Source organism: Pollachius pollachius, assembly GCF_949987615.1.
Source record: "Pollachius pollachius genome assembly, chromosome: 4".
In the NCBI taxonomy this organism is placed as follows: domain Eukaryota; kingdom Metazoa; phylum Chordata; class Actinopteri; order Gadiformes; family Gadidae; genus Pollachius; species Pollachius pollachius.
This window is the reverse complement of record NC_136937.1, coordinates 34,092,907-34,102,277: the sequence shown is the minus strand read 5'-3', so window position 1 is coordinate 34,102,277 and position 9,371 is coordinate 34,092,907. Positions and strand designations below refer to the sequence as shown.

Sequence of the window (9,371 nt, the reverse complement as noted above, 5' to 3'; positions counted from 1 at the left end):
GGCGGCTGTCTCTCTGCGTTGTGATTGGTTGTCCTGTGGCGTCTGTGTGATGTGCTACCTTTCAATAGGCTACAACAGTGGAGGGATACGCCTTCCCTCCTCTAAGAACTCCTTCCTGCTCACAGCCCTGTCTCCTGTGTGTGTGTGTGTGTGTGGTTGGGTCTGTGTGTGTGTGTGGTTGTGTGTGTGTCTCTGTGTGTGTGTGCGTGTGTGTGTCTCTCTTTGTCTGTGTGTGTCTGTGTGCGTGCGTGTGTGTGTGTGTGTGTCTCTGTTGTCTCTGTGTGTGCGTGTGTGAGTGTGTGTGTGTGTGTGTGTGTGTGTCTCTCTCTGTCTCTGTGTGTCTGTGTGCGTGCGTGTGTGCGTGCGTGTGTGCGTGCGTGTGTGTGTGTGCGTGTGTGTGTTCCAGGGTTGCCAGTGTTCAGAGTGAGCCCGGCCAGCAGAACCTGCTGATCCAGCCTCCGTTGGGACGGAAGAGAGGGCTGAGACAGGTAGGGGGCGTGGCCTAGTACTGACACAGGTAGGGGCGTGGCCTAGTACTGACACAGGTAGGGGCGTGGCCTAGTACTGACACAGGTAGGGCAGTGGCCTAGTACTGACACAGGTAGGGGAGTGGCCTAGTACTGACACAGGTAGGGGCGTGGCCTAGTACTGACACAGGTAGGGGAGTGGCCTAGTACTGACACAGGTAGGGGCGTGGCCTAGTACTGACACAGGTAAAGGAGGGGCCGTAGCCTGGGAGGGGGGAATCGGTATGTTGTTAAGTGTGTGTGTGTTTAGGAGAGTTGGGAGTTGAGGTGACTGTGTGTGTGTGTGTGTGTGTGTGTGTGTGTGTGTCCTCAGCTCCGGCGCCCCCTGCTGTCCATCCCTAAGAACGAGCCCAGGGGGCGGCCAGGGGCTCGACTGTCCACCACCCGGAGGAGTGGCCAGCCCAAGGCCAGCACCCTTGGTACGCCTGTCTGTCTGCCTGTCTGCCTGCCTGTCTGTCTGTCTGCCTGTCTGTCTGTCTGCCTGTCTGTCTGTCTGTCTTCCTGTCTGTCTGCCTCTGTCTGCCTGCCTGTCTCCGTCTGCCTGTCTGTCTGTCTGCCTGTCTGTCTGCCTCTGTCTGCCTGCCTGTCTGTCTGTCTGTCTGTCTCCGTCTGTCTGTCTGCCTGTCTGTCTGTCTTCCTGTCTGTCTGCCTCTGTCTGCCTGCCTGTCTCCGTCAGCCTGTCTGTCTGTCTGTCTGACTGCCTGTCTGTCTGCCTGTCTGTCTGTCTGTCTGTCTGTCTGTCCGTCTGCCCGTCTGTCTGCCTGCCTGTCTGTCTGTCTGTCTCCGTCTGTCTGTCTGCCTGTCTGTCTGTCTTCCTGTCTGTCTGCCTCTGTCTGCCTGTCTGTCTGTCTGCCTGTCTGTCTGCCTCTGTCTGCCTGCCTGTCTGTCTGTCTGTCTGTCTCAGTCTGTCTCCGTTTGTCTCCGTCTGCCTGTCTGTCTGTCTGTCTGTCTGTCTCCGTCTGTCTGTCTGCCTGCCTGTCTCCGTCTGCCTGTCTTGTCTGTCTGCCTGTCTGTCTGCCTCTGTCTGCCTGCCTGTCTGTCTGTCTGTCTGTCTCCGTTTGTCTCCGTCTGCCTGTCTGTCTGTCTGTCTGTCTGTCTCCGTCTGCCTGTCTGTCTGTCTGTCTGTCTGTCTGTCTGTCTGTCTGCCTGTCTGCCTGTCTGTCTGTCTGTCTGTCTGTCTGTCTGTCTGTCTGCCTCCGTCTGTCTGTCCGTCTGTCTGTCTGTCTGTCTGTGTGTGTGTTGGGGTATGTGTTTGCATGTGTGTGTGTGTGTGTCTAAAGTGATCATGTGAGAACATACACTTTAGAGTCTACTTTTCAACATCATTTCCTCAAAAAGGTGTTCAACATTTCCCCAAGTCGTGAATTCTTCAACACATCATACTGTTGACTCACGGGACCCCTGTGCCGTATAGCCAGAGATACACACTTCAGTGCCTCCTCCTGACCCCTCGGCACTGACCTACTGACCCCCGGTCACTCGGTCGGCTGGCGACACTTTAAGTCTTCAGTTCCTCCTCGGATCAGAGACGGCCGATAAACACAAACGACCTCAACGTTAGCTATTGCGATGAGGTCGTCGATGGCGCGTTAGGCCCCTGACTGATTGGGTTGTGGTCGCCAAAGGTCAGAGTTCAGGTTCATGTTGGTTTAAGGCTGATGAGGGGAGTGAAGCCACGCCCCCTTGACCCCTGACCCCTGACCTATGTGTCTGACCCCTGACTGCTCTCTGTTCTGTCCCCGATGAAGAGACTTTATTGGACTGTGAAGGTGAGATCCACACCTTTACCTGTTCCCCCCCGCTACCTGCCACGCCCCCTGCGGCCGCACCCCCCTGATCCCAACCCTGCTCTCTGATTGGACGCGCTGCATGTCTGTCCTGCATACCGCCCCCTCTCTGCTTCCTTAGCTCCAGCCCCACCCCCAAGCCCTGCCAAAGCCCCGCCTCCCTGCACACATTCCCCTCTGTCATGCTGAGCTGTTAGCTGTGTTAGCTGTTAGCTTGTTAGCGTGTTAGCCGTTAGCGTTCTGACCGGTGCCCCGCTGCGCCCACAGCCCACAGCGAGCAGAAGAGGTCGGTGACCTTCACGGAGGCCGAGGTCGCCACCGGGGACACAGACCGCCCGCCCGCCACCCCTGGCCACGCCCCCAGCCCCGCCCCCAGCTCCAAGTCCCCCACCCTGGAGGGCCCCTCCCCCTCCACCTCCGCCACCGTCACCGCCGACCTCCACGTCCCCGCCATCGTACAGGTGAGCAGGGTGTGATGTCACTCAGGTGAGCTTCAGGGTGTGATGTCACTCAGGTGAGCTTCAGGCTGTGATGTCACTCAGGTGAGCTGCAGGCTGTGATGTCACTCAGGTGAGCTGCAGGCTGTGATGTCACTCAGGTGAGCTGCAGGGTGTGATGTCACTCAGGTGAGCTGCAGGCTGTGATGTCACTCAGGTGAGCTGCAGGCTGTGATGTCAGCAGGGTGTGATGTCACTCAGGTCAGCTGCAGGCTGTGATGTCACTCAGGTGAGCTGCAGGGTGTGATGTTACTCAGGTGAGCTGCAGGCTGTGATGTCACTCAGGTGAGCTGCAGGCTGTGATGTCAGCAGGGTGTGATGTCACTCAGGTGAGCTGCAGGCTGTGATGTCACTCAGGTGAGCTGCAGGCTGTGATGTCAGCAGGGTGTGATGTCACTCAGGTGAGCTGCAGGCTGTGATGTCACTCAGGTGAGCTGCAGGCTGTGATGTCAGCAGGCTGTGATGTCACTCAGGTGAGGTGCAGGGTGTGATGTCAGCAGGCTGTGATGTCACTCAGGTGAGCTGCAGGGTGTGATGTCACTCAGGTGAGCTGCAGGGTGTGATGTCACTCAGGTGAGCTGCAGGCTGTGATGTCACTCAGGTGAGCTGCGTGTCCTAACCCCCTCCCCTCTGCCCCCCCCCAGGTTCCCCCCTCCGCCAGCAGCAAAGAGAAGAGAGACCAGTGGGGCCTCCGGTGCGGTCTCTCCCCCCCTCCTCACCCCTCTTCCATCTCCTCCACCCCCACCCCCCCCTCCCGCTCGCCCCTCCCTCTCTCCCGCACCTGCTCCCCCCTGCCCCCGCCCCCCCTCCCCGTGCTGGGGACGGCGCCCGCCCAGGGTCCCCCGCCCCCCCCCTCCCCTGCTCCCTCCCTCTCCTCACCCCCACCCTCCCCCCCCGCTGCTGCGGGAGAGCCCGGGGGACGAGGACACGCAGGCGCTGCTGCGGGGTAGCCATGACGACGAGGACGACGGCACCGAGAACCCCCTGCTGACGCCGCTGCTGGCCCCGCCCACCTCCGCCCGCCGGTCGCCACGGCGATGCCCCCTGCCGCTCTCCCCCGTCGACCTGGACCTGGACGAGTCCCATGTCTGACCCCCCCCCTCCTCCCCCCCGCGACCTTTGACCCGGGGGGGGTGGGGGGGGGGGGGTGTCACACGGGAAGACGCTCTGTTGCCACGGAGACGGGAACGCGCTTCTAGCAGAGTATCGTACGAACTTTTCTTGAACCTTGACCGAACCCCAGAGATCGGCTTTTAAGATCATTGGTTTGGGACTTAATGTTATCATTTTCCTTCCAATGTATATTTCAAAGAACTTAAGAGTATTTCAGAATGTTTTCAGCCGCTATATAAAAGATATATATTCTAAATATTATATAATATATATATATCCTGATATTTATTGGCCAACGTAGGTGTATGTTACTTCTGTAAATCTCTCAATGATCTATAATATATAATGCAGATTATGATATAAAATGAGAGGAGGGAAAATAATCTATAATCTATTTCTCATCACAAGGGAACCAGAAAGAGTTTTAAAGTTAAGGAAACCGATTCTAACTCACAGAGGTCAAAAACTTCAGCTGAGGGACACATAATTCAAGAGAGAGAGATAGAATTTATGTTGTAATCGCTCAGATGCGGTTTTGCGATATTTTTTGGGAATTCTAAGTACACTAAAGCCTGTCCCTTTGTTTGTTTTGTGTCTGTGTGTGCAAACTTCTGTTTGTCAGTCGATGACGTAGCAAATTTTCTCAATAATCACATACTACTGACAACGCTATAATAAGTATATAATACTAAGTATAAATGATGTGTACTTGTGCTAAATGTCCAGAGTGTCAACGTGTATTTTTTAGGTAATAACTTTGATGTCTTTGTCTTTCATCCAAAGTGTTCATCGTTTGTGTTCCTCTGTTAGTCTTAGTCTCTGTCATAGATAAAGCTGTTTGACGTTATATCGTATTATTTACAATATAACGTCATTTATGACCATTATGATTAGAGAATATGTCCAAGGTTACGGACAATAAATAAAACTAATTAACCGTGGCATACTTTATTGTTCACATTATCTACATTTTGTACATTAGGAATCACACTTTGTACCTTTATACCAGGAGACGGCTAAGCCAGCACTAGGCTATCAACATCGTTGAATAAAACCTAAGGGGTAACACTCACTTTTTATACTCGGTCATCTAATAAAACCTAAGGGGTAACACTGTCACTTTTTATCGGCCGTCGTCTAATAAAACCTAAGGGGTAACACTCTCACTTTTTATCGGTCGGAGTCGAATAAAACGTGAGGGGTAACACTGTCGCTTTTTATCGGTCGGCGTTCTATAAAACGTAATTGGTAACACTGTCGCTTTTTATCGTCCGTCTTACTTTTATTTTCCTGTGAACGCGTAACAATACCATGAAACAAAATTGCATAGAATGGCGGAAGATTTCAATTTTTTTAATTAAATTCTTCAATAGAATAAATTCATAAGTATCAAATTTGGCATGGCAAAGTCAGTTTGCAACGGCAACACAATTAACTTGATTCAATGATATAAATAAATTCAACAATACAATATGTCTGAAATTGTAGAAAACAATTTCTGTGCATGTGTGTGTTTGGATGCATTGTTTATGCAGTTCTATTCTTCCATGTTTGCCATACGTCCATAAGTCTTATCTTTCCTAAAATGGTTGTGCTTTAGAATCAAACAATATGTAACCTTGGCATTCTGGGATCGCTTCCTTTATGTCAGGTCAAAGGTCGTAGTGTATGGGTGATGAAAATAAAATATTATCCCAGATGCATTTTAAGAACAGCACTAGGAAACCAATCTTAAAGTTAAAGGCTGCAGCTAGCAACAGCTAAGAGCTAACAGTCGCTAGTATCCCCAGCTTGAGGGTCGTATCGAAACTGTCTGTCTAAAACACCGATAGCTATCAGCTAACATAGGCTAGCATCCATCGTTCAGGAGCTAAAATATGCTAATCCACAGCTAAGAGCTAACGATCGCTTAGTATTCACCACTGTCAGCTAAAGGATGCTAGAATCTGGACCTAACGGCTCTAGTGTCTAGTGTTACTCTAGTGTCTAGTGTTACTCTAGAGCAGTGGTATTCACTATTTTTTTCAGGAGAGCCGCACTGACAGGACGACGTCAACAGGAGAGCCATTTTTACCGCAAAGTATCAAAAGCTATAAATCCAGTCATAAATAAGTATGCCTGCTTAATAATATGTCCTCCCTGAAGCAGTGTTTCCCACAGAATTTTGTGAAACTGTGGAGGGAATCCGGTCCTTAGCGGGGTCCGGGGGCATGCTCCCCCGGAAGAAAATTTGGTACCTTTTAACCTGGAATGCATCAATCTGGTGCACTTTGAGAGGAAAATTAAGACTTGTGTGACTGTGTGCTATTCTCTGGAATAATGTGGAGACACTGGGTCACATAACATGGAAGCTATTGAAGAATAAGTTAATAAGAATAAGTCCATCCAAAGAGCACATTCTCTCATGTTATGCAGGAAAACCGCCAATCTGGCAACCCCGCTGTCAGCGTAGAGCCGAGCAAGTTTAAAAATATTTTCTAGACAAGGCTATATTTCCACCTTTTAATGCCGCTGTTGATTTATATTTTAAATAATTGTTTGTTTTGTTTTTTTAAATATCTGTATTCACTGCATGATCATATCACTGTATATTTTTACCGCCATGCGAGCCGCAAATAGAGGCTTGGCGAGCCGCATGTGGCTTGCGAGCCGCGCAATGAATAATGCTGCTCTAGTGTAACTAGTGTTACTCTAGTGTTACTAGTGTTACTCTAGTGTTACTAGTGTTACTCACCGGCACACGCTGACACACGCTCCCCTCTGCCCCCCCCCAAAAAAAACATATTCACACTGTGAGAAATGTAAAAAAGGACAATATGTGAGAATGTTGGAACTATCCACATCAATACCTTTAAGACATGTACAGCTTTGCAAAACCATGTGAAGGAAATGCATACAGGCCACTTGCAACAATATTGTAAATATTTTCTTCTCTATTACAACATAGGTTTAAAAACTATTAATTGATCCCATTTCAGAACACTGCTTTCTGTAACTAATTTAAACATATTTGCACTGGGAGGAAATGCCCAAAACAGAATAAAGTGCAAAAAAAAAAATGGTAGCAATGATTATGCTGCCCCATTGTGCTGTGAATTTTTTTAATAATAATTAAAAAAATATATATATATATATTTTTTTCCAAGTGTGCCAATGATTATGCTGCCCCGTGCCACGTGCCTAGGGTTGCCCACCCCTGCTCTATATTAAATATATAATGTGTGTATATATATATATATGTGTATATATATATATTACTGCAGGTCTGTGAGTGGATGCTCTATATTAAATACATAATGTGTATACATATATATATATATATATATATATATATATATATATATATTACTGCAGGTCTGTGTGTGGATGCGACCGGAAGCCTCTGGGTCGCCTGTTTTAACGGAGGACGGGTCATCGATATTGACCCCAACGTCGGTGAGGCCCTTCTGCCTCTCTGCCTGCAACCCTGTCTGTGTCTCCAGGCCTCAGGGAACTGTCTGTCTATTTACCTGTCGTCTGTCTGTTGACCTGTCTGTGTGTCCAGGCCTCAGCGACCTGTCCGTCTGGTTACCTGTCTTCGTGTCCAGGCCTAACGGACCTGTCTGTCTGTCTGCTTACCTATCTGTCTGTCCATGGGTCCTGTCTGTCTGCCTACCTATCTGTCTGACCATGTCTGTCCAGGCCTCAGGGACCTGTCTGTCTGTCTGTTTACCTGTCTGTCCAGGCCTCAGGGACCTGTCTGTCTGTTTAGCTGGCTGTCTGTCCAGGGATCCGGGTCCTGTCTGTCTGCCTACCTATCTGTCTGTCCATGGGTCCTGCCTGTCTGTTTACCTGTCTGTCTGTACAGGCCTCAGGGACCTGTCTGTCTGTTTACCTGTCTGTCTGTCCAGGCCTCAGGGACCTGTCTGTCTGTTTACCTGTCTGTCTGTCCAGGCCTCAGGGACCTGTCTGTCTGCCTGCCGGTCTCCATGACGACCTCCTGCTGCTTCGGAGGTCCGACCTTCAGTGACCTCTACGTGACCTCCGGCTCCCTAGGGCTCCACCCCCTGCACCACCCGCTGGCCGGCTCCACCTTCAGGGTGTGTGTGTGTGTGCGTGTGTGTGTGTGTGTGTGTGTGTGTGCCTCCCCAGGTGTCAGGCCTAGGGGTTAAAGGTCGTCCATCAACTTCCTTCTCTGGTTGAACTGAAGCCCCTCCCCTTCAATGTTCAGAGTGACTGGTGGCGGGACCAATGAAACAAACTGTTAAAGTAACATTAATAGAATGTTAAAGTAACATTAATGAAATCACAGTATCATTAATGAATTTACATTAACATGAATGCACTGTTACAGTAACACTCTTATCGATAAGAGTGAACTGTTAAAAATAAAGTCTTTGTCTACAATCAAATGCAGGTATTGTTTGAACGACGAAGTTTCGATGCTACTTGATACTGGGTTTTTTCGGTCGATACCTTCGTACCAATACCCATTCCTACAGAACCTGTACTATACTGTTAAAGAGTTGTTATGAAGCTGGCATTCATAAAGTGACATCCTTCTGTCCAGCCTTTGTGGATTAATACATAATGGTAACAGTCCTATACACTTCCAGTGGTGCAAATAAACGTATTATACATAGTACTTTTATAAGGACACTAACTTACCACAATAAGTATTTGCAATTTAGTATACTTTTTCACCGAAATACAGCTTAAAATTAACTTTCATTAAAGTAAACTTTATGTGAGTGTACTTAGATCCCCATCTAATGTAGTGAAATTGAAGTACACTTTAATAAAGCATTTCAATAGTGTATTACAAAGGACTTGAAAGTACACTCAATTACCACTATATGTATTTGCAATTTAGTATACTTTTTTTAAGTACCCTTATGTACAACTTACAATACTCACACACCAATAAAGTACACTTTTTATTTTATCTAAGTACAATGCAATACCACTTTAAGTATTGCAGAATTTGTAGAAATATTTTGAGCACATTTAAATTGAAATCAATGACATCTATTGTGAATTACTTTTTAAAAGTACACGTTAACATACTTTAAACTTTAAAGCAAAAAAGTTAAAAGATACTTTTGTATATTTCAACTATATTTGTAATACACTAAAGTATGCAACTTTTCACCTTAGTTAGTTGGAACAATTTTATTAACATAAACTTCGCCTGGGAAACTAGCTCCCCTTCCAGGAAACCAAAGGACTCTGATCCATCCCTTCAAAAGCCTACTGAGACCTACTGAGACCTACTGAGCCCACTGAGACCTACTGAGACCAACTGAGACCTACTGAGCCCTACTGAGACCTACTGAGCCCACTGAGACCTACTGAGATCTACTGAGACTACTGAGACCTACTGAGCCCACTGAGACCTGCCTACTGAGCCCACTGAGACCTACTGAACCTACTGAGACCTACTGAGCCTACTGAGCCCACTGAGACCT

At 48.3% G+C, this 9,371-nt stretch overlaps 2 protein-coding genes across 17 annotated transcripts in view; one reads left to right on the top strand and one right to left on the bottom strand.

Moving 5' to 3' along the window:
• LOC307074772 (NACHT, LRR and PYD domains-containing protein 3-like) overlaps positions 1–9,371 on the bottom strand; it is a 408,596-nt gene that overhangs the window by 197,281 nt on the left and 201,944 nt on the right. The gene's annotated exons all lie outside the window — the stretch shown is intronic.
• Positions 7,287–8,106, top strand: rgn (regucalcin; the record flags this gene model as incomplete). Its single annotated transcript, XM_079735600.1, has 4 exons — positions 7,287–7,359; positions 7,469–7,490; positions 7,865–8,003; positions 8,056–8,106. Coding segments are annotated over 4 exons (285 nt in total), but the record flags the coding sequence as incomplete, so codon positions are not given.